Consider the following 17,508-nt stretch of genomic DNA (forward strand, 5'->3'; position numbering starts at 1 on the left):
GAACGTAAGTGACAGAACCGCATCATCTTTGATGATAATATTCCAAGACTTATTACAGAATTTCAGTATTTTGGCACAAGTATGATGGCACTCTCCCAGCTAACAATTTTTAGGCTTTACAGATGGCAGCAGCTGAGCTAAATGCAGGTGAGAGCCCCTCTTAACTTTAACACAGTTGGTGAAACTCTTCAAAGGAATAAGCTAAATCAATGAGGTATTTAATGCCTTAAAAATGTCACGATCAAGGTGCAATTATGCATAACCACCTTAAATAAGGAGGATCTGCAAACTGCATAGAAAGGTTGCTGTTGAGAGAACCTGTCACACTGGTATTTTCATCATGCTACAGGTCAATAAATCTGTTTCTCTTTAAAGGCTGTGTAGCACTGCCACTAAGCAAGCATGAAACAGCGCTCAGAAGAAAGTACAACATGCAGCAACTCTAAAGCTGGTTCAGTTTCAGCAAGTAAGGTGCTCTCCTTTTTAAAACAGAAAGGAAGAGAGTAATATTAGCTACCTAAAGTTAAGGGGCGTTAGTAACAGCACACAGCAGAGCTGCTGGTTTCTTTAAGACCTGCCTCAGTAGGCTAGCCAGAGTGGAGTACCTTCAATTCCAAATGCTGGAGCTCCCAAAGTACCCATAGAAGTGGTGGTGTAAACCACTTTGATGTTAAAGCCAATACACTGGCCTTTTATGGGGGAGCTATGCTTGCAATAATACATGCAGGACAAAAAAAATCATCAGAATCCTAAACCATCAGGTTTTCTGCTTCATGCATGGTCTCAGGAGTGCCCCCATCCTGTGGAAGTCAAGGAAGGTTCCAGGACATTTCTCCATGATCTTGAAGTATAGAGGCAGTATCCGGCAATCTATGACTTCCAAGGTGCATTCCAAGGTAGAATAACTGGTTGCTTGTAGATGTGAAAAAACAAAACCCTAGTGTTTTATTTAAACTCAGCACAGTCCCATGCCAAGCGCAGTGCATGCCCACAAGAGGCATGGCGTTAGCCAGGCCCAGCTCACCCAAAGTCTGTAACAGATTAGGCACTTTAGTACAGTGGTTCCCAACCTGTTTTATGCTGCAGACTGGTACGGGAGTGGGACAGGGCACATGGAGCTGGCTGCCTCCCTCCTGGGGCTGCTTTGCTTTAACCCCGCATGTGACTACAGGCAGTGGAAGCTGCTTGCTCAGGTAGACAGATGGGGGTCCACGCAGAGTACTTGTGCCACAACCCGGCAGCCAACCCTTTGCGGCCCGGTATCAGGCTGTGGCCCACTGGTTGGGAACCTCTGCTTTAGTAGGGCTTTTTTGTGCTTTTATCTAATAGTTGATTGAACCAGCTTCAGACAAAAGCACCCAGTCTGTATAGATTCTGTGGAGCTGGGTCAAGCTAACATGCTACTTCTTCCAGGAAAGCATGCGTTTGTTCGTTTGTTTGTTTTTTCCACGTCTGTCAGCAGCCACCCTCACTACCTTTGTGACACAGACAGACAACCTTGTTAGTGTTGTAGGATCACGTCTAAGACATGATCAAAATGGATGCAAAAAAACAAAAGAGGAAGGCTGAAATGGAATAGCCAAGTGCCATAAACTGAACAGCTAAAACACAAGAGGAGACGCTGAGCTCTCCAAATTTCAGTGATGGAGTGCCAAGAAAGATGCAAAGGCATGACAAACACAGCTGTTGTGCTGAAGCATCAAAAATACAGGGACAAAAGCAGGTGCTGTGGCCAAAACACCAACATGAGCAGACTGCTGCTGGCACCAGTCTCTACCAAAACTGCTTCCAAACTGCCAACCAAAAACAAGAAATACATTGACACTGAAGTGCAATGGCTAGAATAACCTGATGACTGAAGCACCTAAGGAAAACAAAAATACTCTCTTGCAAATGTTTAAAAGCTAGAAATGATGGAAAAGGATACCAGATGGGTGAAGTGATAGAGGAAGATAGCAACAGCAGGAATGAAACATACACACACAGTTTCTGTAGGCAGCATCGTTCGCAGCTGTAGTCTAAAAAGAGCAGTGGAAGGTTCTGAGGGTAGTAGGTTAGCTGAGAGTGAGCTCTACCATCACCAACAGGAAACCTCCCAAAGTAGTTCACCCTGCTAGCAAGCAATGTTTTTGGGGCCAAAAATGGCAAGAGTCTGTAGGAGTGTTCCTGCCTTGCATCAAGAAGCTGGGAACCAGGATCTGGAATGCTGGAGAGTGGTTTATTTTTAGTGAGTAATTTTCTTCCTAGTTCATTTTTATCATAATGAAGCTAATTTTTTGTGCCAGAGCTCCTTTCTTAAAAGGTACTAGTCTACAGCTTAAGTATAAATGTGGAAGTTAATATTGTTTCAATCCTATTACAAGTCTAAATACTTCATCCTTCCATGTAATTTGAAATGCAACTTCAGTCTCCAAAGCCTTAAACAGTCAACAGTATAATGGCTATACGTATAATCTTGCAGTGTTACAAGAATCCAAGATGCATTTAGATACATAAGTACCTACCTGTGCTGTTAAACTCCATGCACCTTCTAGCCTTCAGAACTGCTGACAGTTTGCTCAGTAATTTCTGTTCATCTGAACCAAGGCGGCTCCCCAGTAGAACAACAGGTCCATCTTTAGGGCGGTTTGGGCTTGCTTGCTATGCGAGGAGGAGAGGGGAAAATAAATCCTAAATCCTACTTAAACCAAATGCTTGGGAACATAAAGAAAGTAATGTATTTGGTTGATGGTTTTATTAAAAATAAGCATTTTAAAAAACTACTTATGGCAGAATTACAGGACAGATTCATAAATAAGGTGTATGTATAACAAACGAGTTCTAGAGGGAAAGCTATGACATTATAGGTACTCTGTGTAATTTATGTATGATACCAAAGCAATTTTTGTATATTAGCTTTAAAATGGCATGCACACACAAACATTTTACTGTAAAATGGCACTGTAAGGATTGAAGCTGTTATATATCAACACCACCATGTAAACCTCAGTACCAAAAGACAGAAAGAAGAAAAAGAAAAGAAAAACTGCTCACTGAAATACCACCAGTATACAGGGAAACATACATATGTAAAATCCAAGTAGGATTTACTCTAAGACCCACACACATTGCTCTGGCTTTGAAAAGGGGCCTTTCGGTAAACAAGACTAAGATTCTTAGTCCAGTATTTCAGGTTTTCAGAACACACCATTTATTCACTCTAGCTGTGGGGAAATGAAAGGCCTAAAACAAGACCGTAAAGTTATTTTCAACTGGTGGATTCCCCTGAATATTTTTTAAAAGGAGGATACAGTACTAGATAAATATACTTTTGAACTCTGCCTGAGGGCTGAATCAATCCCAAGGAGCCACTGAATCTGGCTTGTGGAGGCAGAAGGTTTTTCCTGTGCTGGTGCCTATGCTGGAGCTGGACAGAGAGGACCTGTGCTGGGACCAGACAGCTGGAAGCTGTGCCTGCATTGCTACAGCACAGGAACAACTTCCAGCGGGTAGAGAACTTACCCAGGGTTGGGCAGCTTGTAGCCACGCTGGTACTGCAGCTAGGGAGTAGGGAACATAGAAAAGTGGTGACAACACAAGTACAGCTCCCAGCTGCCCAACCCCACTGCAGATCCCCTTTGGCTGGAAGCCACACTTGTGCTGCAGCTGGGAAGCAGGGGACTGGGAAAAGCAGCCATGGGGTATGTGCAATTCCCAGGTACCTGGTCCCAGCAAAGGCAGCCTCCTCTCCTCTCCTCCTCAAATGCTGATACACTGCCAAAGCCACCTGGCCCATGCCAGTCTGAAGCCAAGTCATTCCGTTCGTGGCTTATAAAAGGTGGCTAACCACTGCCTCGGAGCAAACACGAGCATTCTTGCTGTGTCAGAATAGAGAGAAAGATGCAGACAGATAATACACAATGCTGAAGAATAAAAAGTTTCCAGTACAGTTTGAGTGTGATCATGTTTTTAAAACAACAAGACCAACTTGGAGACAGTAACACATTTTCTTAGAGATAAGTCTTTAGACTATACCACAGATGTCCATCTTCCAAGGGGTGTGTAGCCCCCAGCTGCCTAGGCCTCACCAGCAGGGACCACACATCACCTCTGTTCCCGACTCCAATGAACCACATGTACAGGCACAAACCCAACCCGACCTCTGCTCCATTCCCAAAGCACAGTCCGTCTTCAATACAAGCTTCCTTTTCCCAGCATGGGCAGGAAATGGAAGTTGGGGGGAGCAGAGACCAGAGACCCCAGGTGCTGCCAGAACAACAGGGAAAGTGGCAGCCAGGCAGGAGCCCAAGGGCCACAAATTAGTTCCTTAAAGGTCACATGCACCCCAAAAGTCACTAGTTGCACAGTCCTGCCCTGTATTAGTATATGCCATAAGCAGAAAAAATTAAGGAATGTTACAGTCTTAATTTTACTGGGACTGTTTTTCTCAGATTACTTTTAACCAATTTTTGATCACATACTGCAGTCATCCTTGATCCAAACTTTCAGAACTTACACCAAAATAATATTTTATTACCTTTTTTTTTTTTTTTTTGGCACGCCACTTACTTCTACAGATTGACTAAATAAGGATGATTCACTCTTCCCTGGTAGCATCAGCACAGACTTCATTTTTTCAGTTTCTGCATAGTCCACAGGCCGCAAACCGAATATATTACTGGTAAAACAAGCACAGATGGGTTTAAGTAAATAAAATGTGACTTGATTTTTAACTAACTGGATGCATTAGCTGTGTAGGTTTTTTCCACCTTCTTATTAATATGCAATTTCAACTAAAACCCACAGAAAGATTCAAGTAAGAATTGCACCCAAGATAGATGGAGTCAGATTCAGAAGATGCTGCCTGCAGTGTGAAGAGTAAGAGAGTAAGCAGTATGCTAAATTAAATAAACCATCATGCTTGCTAAATGTTTTGCTGATCACACATACTAATCTTTTCTTTAAAACCAGGAATTTCAAATGCACAGTATTTATCCCTGATATTAAATTACAATTGTAACACCATTGCATTAAAAGCATTTTCATTATAAAAAGGCAATCAGGACTCGTAGTAGAGATGATATCTTTTATTAGACCAACACAATTTTTGCAAAAAAAAAATTCTTCAATTGCAAACTTTTGGGCACAAACACCCTTCATTAGGCATTGGAGAAAAGATTGTAAAAGTTCTCCTGGACAGAAATGAAAGTTCATATTTCATAGGATTTCACTGAGGAGTCAATAGATGGGAAACTCCTTTGGGCAGTCAGTTCATACCAACTATGGAGTATGCCCAGAGGAGTTTCCCATCTATTGACTCCTCAGTGAAATCCTATGAAATATGAACTTTCATTTCTGTCCAGGAGAACTTTTACAATCTTTTCTCCAATGCCTAATGAAGGGTGTTTGTGCCCAAAAGTTTGCAATTGAAGAATTTTTTTTTTGCAAAAATTGTGTTGGTCTAATAAAAGATATCATCTCTACTACGAGTCTTGACTATCTTTTCTTCTAGACCAATAATGCTAAAACCTTGATACCTTTTGATTATAAATATACAGGTCAAACACACACACACACACACACACACACACAGAGTCCACAGCAACGTGTCAAATTTCAGTACAGAAAAATGCGTCACTAGAAAGTAACAAAATGTTCAATGCAGGTACACAATTATCTACTACAGTAGCAGGTCTCAATCTTTTGAGGCAAAAGGCACCCCTTGGAAAATGCCAACTCTTAGTTTTCACTTATTTTCTAACCATGGGGGAAAAAAACTAAGCAATTTTTCTGTTCCAAAGAACTCAAAAAACCTCACAACAGATCAGGATATTTAACATTACGGATTCCTATTTGAAATCTCTGGGTTTTTATCTTGTGCGGCAACACCGTGGTTGAGCATCACTGTACTACAGAACATAAAGATGTATAAATCTGCTATACAGCAGGACTGAAATATCAATCAGTCCAAGTTTGACGGTCAATTGGAAATTATTTCCTTCTTGCTTAGATTTTCAACAAATTCTGGTAGCTGATGGATTTCAACAGAGCAGTGTCAAATTTTTATCTATATGAAATGCTTCTTACAGCCACAACTTTGAAAGAAAAAGTATAGTCCATGTGAACTGAACTGGAAGCTAGCACTGCTTTACATTTTAAGCAGTTAAGTTTTGGTGGCATTTGCTACTCCATTTATTACTGTATGCCATGGATGATTTGCCAACATATGAAAAATTATAGCTGTTTGGTATGCTTAGGAACACCCAAAAATCCCCTTATCCTGCACAACACACACCAGCCAGACAGTTGTATCTTCAGCAAATCATAGGCATGTTTGAGCATAGCCATAACTCCTCCCCATACTACCTTGCAGCTACAAGACAGCAATTAGGGGAGAAAACACTGCAGCTACAGACCAGGTGTTGTTAACAAACATGGCCCCTCTAGCACTCCTGGGAGGTATTCTGCTTGCTTTGCTCTTTGCCTGAATAATGGCTATTACAGCTGCTTCTCTCCGCTCCACCCTATGTGGCTCTAACTCTTAAAAGGTGTATTACGAGCTCATTATGAAAGGGAAGTTTGTCACCAGAAATGAAGTGCTGACGCATTTATGCCTGGTTTCTAAGTGCAGAATGAGTCATCAGAAAGCACAATATCTAAAGAAGTTTAAAAAAAAATAAAAACCTGCTGTGTCATTGTAACATCCTTTTTAGGCACTGCTGTGTAAAATGTTTATTTGGGAGGAAAAAGCATAGCATCATACTTACCTGAATATAAGATGACCCCCCAACAATAAGATTTTACATATGGGAAATATATAAATTCGTTATAATTTCCCAATTATTGGAGGTTAGCCTTGAATTTGTCCCCTCCTCCTTCTACAGCAGGTAAAATAAATCTGGGGGAAATCAGGTGGCCCCTTGCTCTCTGTTCACCCCCCCCACACTTTTTCCCCTGCAGCCCTTCCCCTCCATCTTTACTGTCAGATGCTGCTCTCCCTGAACACATGGAAGCAAAGGGCAAATTTGAAACAAACATGCATGCGTACCCATAGACTTAGTTCATCCGAAAGTGATGCATTTGACCTTTTTTGAAACTGTTGAAAATTTTAGTACAGGTACTTCATAAATACACTTTTAAGCAGTACTTTTATACCTACTTATATATAGTATAAGCTGTGTATTATATTTGTCTAAAGTCAAAAGGTTCAGGATTTATCATGCAGTTCACTGGGCTGGGCCCCAGCATTCAACAGCATTTCAAACTATGATAACCACACAGCTCAGCACTGCTCAGTATGTGCATGTACTCCAGATACCCACCCGCCCCCACAACAAAGAAGCCATGTGCTTGTTAACCCTCCCAACTCAAGACTGAAACTAGGTGTTCTTGTTATGAGTCCTGGAATCTTCCAAAAATGTATATTCCTATGAGCTGCAGGGCAACTTGGTCCACCTGATAGAGGGCAGGGCCATACTAATCATATGTAACAGGCCAAGGAAATGGTGACAGAGGGATTCTGGGTGAACTTGCTGGGCCCTGCTTGATGATGTTAACCATACATTTAAGGCTGGTGAAGAAACAGGACTAATTGGAAATCGGAAAGAAAGGCACAGCTTAACTGTGAAAGTATAGAAGTAGTTGAAATGTATTAAATGTGGTGGCCCACCATGACTTGAAAAAGAGCTGGCACTGAGGAGGATTGAACGCAAAGGGCACTAGGATGCGTCTTATTCAGATGGGCTGCCCAAACCTGTCAATGTGGTGACTATGTAAATGGCTCAGCCTCTTGTGGGCTAAGATCAAGTGAGGGTATCTAAATCCAAAGACCTCTGGGCTTGGGCCTGCTTGTAGGATGCCTGCCAGTGCACTGGGAGCATCTGAAGTCGCAGAGTGCAAGCAGCCTACATCCTGGGCTCTCTGGTTGCAGCACCATACATGGTGTTTAGAACAATTAAAGTTCTGCCTGCTCAATCAATATGGTTTTTTGGAATAATTGAGTTCTGCTCATTTGATGCAATTTGGAACCGATTTGGTTGATTTGACGTAGAACACACCCAAAAAAAAGGTCCCCATCAGCATCTCCGGCTTTTTGGCAAGATCAAATATAGCACACCATCTGTCGGTCCCGTGACATCTCCGTGGAACACATTACAGGCCAGTGCCAGTACTCTGACCCCACCAGACGAACCGCTGCCGGACTGGACCAAGAGGGGACCACCTGAACCCCCACACTGCACCAGATGGACTTTACTTCGAGAGGATTCTTCAGCAACGAACGACCCCGCTCCACCTGAAGAGGACCTCCGTGACGAGACTCTAGATGGACTGAGATACTTTCTTTGAGCCACTTCCTCCACCATTGCTGACCATTGTAACGGGTTTGTGTGTATCCATTTTCTTTCTCTCTCAGCATCACCAACCCCCTCCCTCCCTTTCCCTCTTCACCCCTCCCCCCGCCCCCAGGCTTAGTTGGCTAACATTGTATTTTCTGTAACCTCGTTGCGTTCCCCTCCTCACCCCCATCCCTCTAATGTTAGTCCCTCGCTCGGGCAATATGTACTCTCCTACCGGCTTTGTCATCTTTTTTGGATTCACAATCCTAAACATTTACTAATAAAAGTCAATTTTTAGCACTAAGGGGAGGGTGTCAGGGCTGGCTCTGGCCTCCCAGTGTTGGTCTAGTATGCCAGTTTCCTGCAGAGGAAACACTCACCCATTTTTTTAAGGGACACACACACACACACACACACACAAACAAAAGGTTCCCATCACCATGTCTGCCCAACATGGGCCACATCTTTTACAGTGTTGGCTGCATATAATCAACTTCATAGTTAGTTTCCATTATTAAGCACATGCTGCTTTTGGCAGGCGTTTAATGATAGACAGTGTATTTAATGAGGTTCCTCTGTACATAAATATAAGTTGAGGAGCCTCCTCCCGCCCAAACTGAATGGGGGAAGCTTCATTTTATAGTTGAGTAAATATGGTATATGGCTTATATCCTTCCATACAAGATCTCACGATTTGACAAAGTGAAAGCTTCAGAAATTATTAGTCTTAACCTTCTGATGACCAAGAAAACCCAATTTAAAAAAAAAAAAAAATCAAAGCTTTGTGGCCATTCTTACCTAATAGTACCTCTTGCTGTCTTTTTTATTTATCTCTGCTCTTTGGTAGGCACAGCTTGCTAACACTTATGCTTTGTCAAGAGAATCCCTGGTCAAAGATTCCTGATGGGTTTTTGCCAAGATACCCTAATTTCACAATATTGCTGACCCGTAGCTCTCCTGGATTACTAATGAGCTAGGAGCTGGCATATTACAAATGCTGCAGATTAAAAGATAATTGGTTAAACCTCAGACCAGTCCTGGGAGTTGCAGCCCATTAAATACTGTCATGCTGTTCCTGCTTTGTCATGCATCATCAGGGTAGGCATTTGGCCTCTCTTTAAATTAGAGCCATATTTAAATCAAGGCACTATAGGATGGTTCCTTCTAACAATACATTCAGAAGAGAACCAAATATTAGCATATGCATTAATGTCTTCCTTACAACAGATGGCTGAACATATATATGTTAAATTATGGCAGGTCAGTTCCAAAGCCTTTTCTTTTAAATGAATGATAGTGATGCCATTAAGTGTTGCAAAAGTATCCCAAGAGCCTCAACTCAGGTCTTGGCAATTAATTGAAGGAATAACGACTTTCAGCAATTAAACTGTGCAAATGAAAACACTATAAATCTACCCCTTATATCTGCTCAATTGGGACTTAAGACAATTAGGGAGTTTTTATTTTTAAAAGCATTTTAATTTATATTTCATCAATGTACTTTAGTACATGATCATCAGGCAACAAAAACTAAGGCATATTAATAAAATCCTAAGGTTGAAAAGGGAAGCAAAATGATGCCAGGACATAAGAGTCAAAGTTTACGCAACATAGCCATTCTGTATATTTCAAATATTTTAATTGTGCAACTATGGCATACATTAACAGCTATAGGTTTTATGAAAGAAAGTGGGGGAGAAATGTTATGCAAGTTATAGGGAGGAAAATTGTGCTGGACATCACTTCCAGAAGGTGGTCTCATGTTTCTAAGTATGTACTGCTGTGCCCAAAAGCTGCATATTTTAATTCATAGGCACTTTTATAAAATGCATGCGTTTAGTGACCAGCCAAGAACAGATCAGAAATCTTTCCTTCACCTTGAAACTGACTGACAATCCAAGGAAGAAAAAGGGATCAACACATGAACAGAGATTTCTTCAAAGTCTGAGAACAAAGAAAGCACACATAGGAACCAGCACCCAAACCAGTTGTTATCAAGTTTGTTAAACTCAGGGCACCCCTCTGTAATTTTTATGACTGAACCTCAGCCCGTTTCATAAAATAATTTATTACAGCGCTTACAGGAGCTAAGCAGTGGGGCAGGGAAACAGCCAGCCAGCCAGCAGCCTGAGCCTGCCCTTACCTGCTTGTCTCATCTCTCATCTACACCAACATGGCTACCAAATACATCCCTGAAACATGGAAGATGCTGAATTTGAACCAATTTTGGATTTAAGCTTCATTGCTAAACAACAAGAAAGATTTCTATACCTCTATGCCTTTCTGCCATCTGACACCGCCAGGGAAGGAATCCTGCCCTATCTGAACATCAAAGACCAGCTCACAAAGACATCCTTGGGGACCCAGAGAAACAGACCTCCACTTCCATCTTCCTCTGTGCAGAAATGAAGTTTATTTTTTTACCTATGGGGACTCTGTACCATCTTTAATTTTCCCTCAGCCCAAGGAAGGTCATGTGTACCCAAAAGCTTGCAGTTAAGGATACATATTTGCTATTTCTTAGTTGGTCTAATAAAAGGTATCATCTCTGAACCAAGAGTTCTAGACTTTTTTTTTGTCTCAGGCCAACATTTCTTTTCGTCTCAGACTAACACAACTACCAAATATATACACACCCCACCCCCCTCCACACACACACACACACACACACACACTTCCCATGGTATCCATCAAAGGATCTCAAGGCAACCCAGGGTGCCCCAGCACCCTACATGAAGAACCACTGTCCTTATCTATGCAACAGGTAGAAGCCAAAACAGCTAATAGTTTTTACTTTGACTACTCAAAAAAAGAAATCTCATCGAGTATTGTGCACTATCCTGGGCTCTACATTTTAAAAAGGACACAAAGAAGTTAGACAGGGTCGAAAGGCAGGCAACAAAGTCATAAAGGGTTTAGAAGAAAAGTCACACAAGGAGAAGCTGAGAGAAATAGGCATGTTCAGGTTGCAGAAAAGGCACGTAAGAAGCATGATAGTCTTCAAGTATCTGAAGGGCTGCCATAAAAAAGAAGGGAAAACACCATTTCTCTCTTGCTGCAGAGATCAGGAATGCGACCAAGGGCTCAAAGCTGCAGCAAAGTAGTGTCAGATTGGTTGCAGCAAAGTAGCCTTGAGAGGAGGAACCTCTGCACAGTTAGAACGGTGAGACAGTGGAATAAACTGCCTAGGGAAGCTGCGGAGGTGTTCTGGAAGATGTTGAATAAGCATTGGTGAGAGATGATCTAGGAACAGGTATGTCTGTGATCTAATATGGATATTCCCCATGTTTCTGGGCGTTGTTGGTTCCTACATGTGACCAGGAAGGATTATTTTCCCTTTGCCTGCTGCTGCTACATTCGTCAGAGGATAGGGAAAGGGAGGTATTGCCTTCCTTATAAGCACTGGGTGTTAGCTGCAGCTAAGGCTGGGTTGTTGTTGTTGGGTTTTTTTGTTTTGTTTTTTTGTTGGTTTTTTTTGTACGAGGCTGTACCAGTGCTCTTAGTGGGACTTAAACCCAAAGAGTCCTGGCTAGAAAGTCTTGCCCCTCTGCTCAGCATCAGACCAATCATCGTATTTGGGGACAAGAAGGAATTTTATCCCATGGTCAGATGATCAGATTGGCTTGGACTGTGAGGGTTTTTGCTTTCCTCTACAGTAGGGTACATGGTGCTCTTCCCTGGATCTCTTGAGTGTATTTTAACAACCTTTGCAGCAGTAGGACAATAGCCACTGCAGTTCCCCTGCTTTACTAGTGGTAGGTTAGTGTGTTATATTTTGTGGTTGTGTCAAGGTTGACTGTATTTTCTGAACTAACAGCAAAACTATAGATTTTTATAGGATGATTTGGAGGGATGATCCGGCTTCAGGCAGGGGATCAAACCAGATGACATCCGGAAGTCCCTTCCAGCCTTACTTTTCTAGTAAGGCTTTAAGAAAACTGCCAGCTGGAAGGAACCTGCCAAAACTGAAATGTTTGTAACACAGCTACAGCACTGGATTCACTGCAGACAAGCATCCTAATAAACATCATGCACTTTGGGCAGATGCTCCCAGGACTGAGAGGCCTGATCCTGTGTAGGAATTCCTGGGGTACACGTGACCAGGTCTCTCAAGTCCCGGAAGAACACATTGCCCATTGTCCTGCAAAATCAACAGGAGGGACAGTGGGTACTGTGCATTTCACACAATGACGCAGATCATCTGTGCCCACAGAATTCTTCCTCTTGAATTAAGGTGAGAGAGACATTTCCCAAGTCAATTTAGGGATTCAAGAGCCAAACATGTCCTTTGAAGCAGACTTTCAAATAAGCATAAGCATCAAGGTATGACTAACAGCAAAAACATCTAAACCTAGGAAGAGTCCATACCTAAATCTCAGAAGGACAGGGTAGTAGAAAGCAGAACCCTATATGAAGGCATCTCAAGCCTAATATTCTGACTCACTAGAATGTGTAACACATGACAAGATGCTCAGTATAAGCTTTCAAGCAATCCTCGTGTCAGATTAAGGAGAAAAGAACAAAGAGCTCTTTTAAGAGCAATGAAGTTTTGTTTATGGACTTAACTCTTGCAAGCAGAAAATATGAACTGCTTCTAGCCAAATGTAATCTTGTTGACAAATCTGTAGGGTACTTGCTCTTGAAGATGAGAGCTACATACCTGACTAACAGCTGGGACTTTCAAGGTAAAGAAATGTACTTGGGAAAAGTTTGGTGGCAGAAGTAGTGTTCACTCTCAAGCACTGACAGTGCCTGTTTGTCACATATTCCAGAGTAAACTGCAGTACAACAATGAAGTCTACAGGTTTGGAAATAAATTATCAGAGGGAAAGAGAAAATGTCCAAGTATGGAGCAATGTCAACATAATGAAGGAAAACTTCTAGAACTATAAAGATACAGTTTTGTAGTTAAGTCTCCGATTTGGGCCACCAAATACTGCATTTAACCTGAATAAATAGTGCATGCCTTAAATATTTCATTGTAACATACACAGCCATAGTAGTTCACTGTAACCTATTTTTCCCCTCAGTTAATAATAACCCCCAACACTCATTGGAATTCATCAAAAATTGATGCCTAATGTTACATTTTTACCATTTACCTCTACCACTGGAAACACCTAATCACTTCTGAGAAACTCATGCACCACTCATATTTTGTCCATAGAATAAATAATAAAAACCCTCTTTTTAAAACCTGGAATTGGATATGTGGACTTTGGATCTAAGGGCACACAAAAAGTCTGCTTTATCACCCCCATGACCAGATCTTCTACCCAATGCAACGCCAGTTTTTGCTACTAAGCAAGGCCAGGAATCAAGACAGTTGTAATTTGCAAAAGAAAAGCAGAGAAAGGTACTCAAAGACACAGTGCCTTCTGGGATTCTCTGGGGGCAAATCAGTTTATAGCTATACATTGCCTACAGCTGTGCCTAAAACTATATCTAGCCTAAAAAATTTCTATTTGCCTAGGATTATTCGGAATCAAGCCTGCACCCTCTGAAGACTAAATACACCTAAAAGAAATAAAGCAATGAGACATTTTTTACTAATGCTGAACTTATTGTGCATGAATAACTGGCAAGATAGCCCATTTGAGTGAAAGCATTTATGAAGTACTGTGAAATTACAAATGCATAGATCTAATTTTTCAAGTCACTTAGCTTGCCGTGAAGCAAGGAAAAAGACAAAATTCAAGAGAGGAAGCACATGAAAAAACAGCTATAAAATATAAATTAGCTATGTGTAGGAGATTAACTTAAAAAAAATTAACTAGACCAGCCGGGCAATTAATAGGTCCAGTGGTCCATATAATATTTTCCATTTGCAGCTCATATCTTTCCTAGTCAGAGAAAACTTTGAACAGCAAAATAAGTGCTATAACTACTAAATCTTACAGATTTTCAGAGAAATTCTTGCCAGTGAACACTAGAATCCCATAACCAGTCTTCTACAAAATGAAAACAATTCTGAACTGTGTTTCATCAAACAAAATATGTACACACAGACAATCCATTTTATATTAAAACTACTTCTTACATGTAAATCAAAGGAAAACACGATACTGCTTGAGGCAAGATGCATTAGATGTGAAGTTTATTTATATACCAGATTCAGACAACTTAAAGCCACTACCAAGTCACACTTTAAAGATTCAAAAAAATTTCATATATGAGCAGTTGATGTAGAGCTCTATTACTCTTGGGCACTGTCAGCGTCACTTCTGTGTGATTTTGGACAAGTCTGATTCGTTTTAAAAGAACAGTTTCTTTATCTCTTAATTTAAGCAGTACAAACTGTAGTTCCTTGGTCACTAGGGTTTTGGTCTCTCTCATTATGTATATATGTAGACCACCTAACACAGTAGGTGTTAACATGCTTGGAGCACACTGGGCAATGCAATATAAAAACTTAAATATCTTAACATTATGTTCTATTTAACTATGCTACTGTATTTTATACTATACACTTATTACAAGGATGCCATATAAAACTATTCCAAAGTAATACTTTACCACTCAATTCAAACACAGGCTTCACTTTTATTCCAATCCATTAGTACCCTAAAGTACTAGGACCTTTTAAAAAAATAACTTCAAAAGCCAAATTTTGCTTCATGTTGTATATTCGTACAAAGAGCCTAAATACTGTTTGAACACATCTTGTATATCAACAAGTTAGTCTGCTTACATAGATGCAAGAGAAACTGGTGTTTGTTCAGACAATTATATAGCTCAAAAAGGTTTCATCAGCTAATTAAGAACCACTTTAATATCCCATGAGAATCTGAAAAAGAGCTTGCTTAAATGGAAGTTTTTAGCTCCTCAGATACCTGATGAGATGGAGGTGAACAAGAATTTGTCCACTATCAATACAGCAGACCCTGATTTATGAGATTCCGACTTACATGCGTCTTGCGTTTACACAATTTTTTATTAGGGTCTGGACTAGAAAATGCCCCTCGAGATAAGCCTCATTCACATATATACATGGACACTCACGAGATTTGCATTTGTACACAAATGCCTCACAAAATTTGCAGGTGGAATCAAGCGGAGCTGTGCCACCATTGTGGTAGAGGCATCTCAAGATGCATAGGTGAGATGTGCCTCCTAAAGGCTATTCTGCCAAGAAAAGGGGAAATAAAGCTATGACTAAGGTATGTCTGGGGTACGCAACTCCTCACTATTCTATTATTTTCTATGGGGAAAGTCATCCCCGACTTACACAAATTCGACTTACACAAAATTCCCCTGGAATGCAATACTCACGTAAATCGGGGATCTACTGTACATTAATAGGGAACTGAAATATCAACCAAATTAAATTAGCAAAAAAGGACAGGAACTTTTGTTGTTTAGACTAAAACCAATGCATGTCCTTCTGATAGGCTCTCAAGCTGCTAATACAATTTCAGACCTTCACTCAGAGTTGTTGCAACTTCATCTTTTTTCTCCAAGAGCAAAAGTTAGACTAACAGCAACAAAAGTCCCAAGGGAAATTTGGGTGCAAGTATCCTAGTTCTAAATAGCGACACATTGACAGACAATAAGACTGTCAGACAGCCTGACTTTATCAAACGCACCCACTTTATTATTGTAAGAAGGCAATTACAGAAAGTCAAGATTTCTGTGATGTCATAACAGTTACACCATACTTTTAATGCAAACAAATGCAAGAATTCATTGACAGCGACGCCTCAGCTAGAGTACAAAGAAACAGAATGCAAATAATTTTTGGAAGACTTGAGAGAAGTGTCCTTATAAACCTAACGCTCTGGTTATATTTTAATATCACTTCACATTCACTTTTCTTGCCTCAGTTTCCCTATATGTAAAATAGGGATAATGGTACTAATCGTTATAAAATGGTTTGAGGACAGCTGAAAAGTGATATGGGAATTAGGTATTACCCTTGTTGAAAGCAGTCTTATTTTTATTATTGTTGAATGGAATAGTGTCCATATACAGGGACAACATGGGAGTCCTTAGTCCACTGGAATAACAGGAAAAATTGCTTCCAGGATACTTGCACACAATGAAGAAGAAGGATCTCTGCTGCAATTCTCTAACTACTACTCCAGTGAGTAATAAAATATCATCTCAGCCAATACAAAGGGACTATAGATGATGTGCAACATAAAAACAAACCTTTTCAAGATATTTATCAAGTGCCACAATACTGGACACTTTCCAAAGCATTTGTACTTTCATTTGCAAGACAAAGTAAACACAAAGACTAAACAAAGCAATAAATCTGTATCTAGAGGATTATAACAAATTTTAAATAAATAGTTATAGATTTGCTGCATTTTGACTGTTTTGCTGCTCACTACACTTGCAGAGACCACATTGTTACAGGAGTGCTTGTTAAGGCAGTGTTTCCCAACCTTTTTTGTCCCATGGCATGCTTACCTAAATAAAAAGTACTATGGGTACACTGGACGCAGAGTAGGGCAGGAGGGAGAAGGATGGTGTGTGGCCAGCCAGACACCAACGGGGAGGGGTGGCATGTGGCCAGTCGGACAGTATTTTGGGTTGGAGCCACATTCCTCATCTGTCTGTGTCCACAGCAGCAGCAGGCAGGGGGCATGGCTCTAGCCAGGCAGGGGGCATGGCTCCAACCCAAAATGCCATGGCACGCCCAGATGTGCCATGGCACATGAGCTGGGAAACGCTGTGTTAAGGTATGTTTAAGATTTCTTTCTGGATTCCCCATTTCTAAAATTATTGGGATGACTGTGGACAGCATTCCATACATTCTGGAAACTTGATTCATGGTGACCCCTTTTTAACATTGTTTGTTTAGAAATTTATACCAAGCCAATTTATTTTCTGTGTCTTAAGATTCCACTGATGTGTTTCTGAATGGTCTCCTACAACACTACTACTGGGGATATAATCCCAGACAATGTATTAGGGTCTGTGTAAACCAGCTAGTATTCGCTTTGTATTCAGATTCGGCCGATTAAGGGGACAGTGATTCAGTTCGGTGATGCAAACCACTGTCCCAAATCAATTTGGCTGAATCTGATTCAGAGATTCAGCTCCCAGCAATAGCTGCCATGGCTGCCCCAGCTCCTGGCACTTTGGAAAAAAAAGTCCCGACTCACTGGGTGCTGCCAGGCAGAAGGCGATCCCCACTGCCCCCCACTGTCCAGCGCTGCATGGAGGGGAAGAATCATCACCTCAG

At 41.0% G+C, this 17,508-nt stretch overlaps 1 protein-coding gene across 1 annotated transcript in view; it reads right to left on the reverse strand.

The window, feature by feature from the left end:
• Nucleotides 1–17,508, reverse strand: part of BARD1 (BRCA1 associated RING domain 1) — a 78,456-nt gene that overhangs the window by 16,174 nt on the left and 44,774 nt on the right. Inside the window, exons 7-8 of the mRNA XM_019554350.1 lie at nucleotides 4,549–4,657; nucleotides 2,505–2,640 (exon numbers count right to left, since the gene is read on the reverse strand). Of these exons, the coding sequence (XP_019409895.1) occupies nucleotides 2,505–2,640; nucleotides 4,549–4,657 (245 nt within the window). The remainder of the gene's footprint in view (nucleotides 1–2,504; nucleotides 2,641–4,548; nucleotides 4,658–17,508) is intronic.

The sequence above is a fragment of the Crocodylus porosus genome, unplaced genomic scaffold (genome assembly GCF_001723895.1).
Source record: "Crocodylus porosus isolate Cpor-Errol unplaced genomic scaffold, CroPor_comp1, whole genome shotgun sequence".
NCBI lineage: Eukaryota > Metazoa > Chordata > Crocodylia > Crocodylidae > Crocodylus > Crocodylus porosus.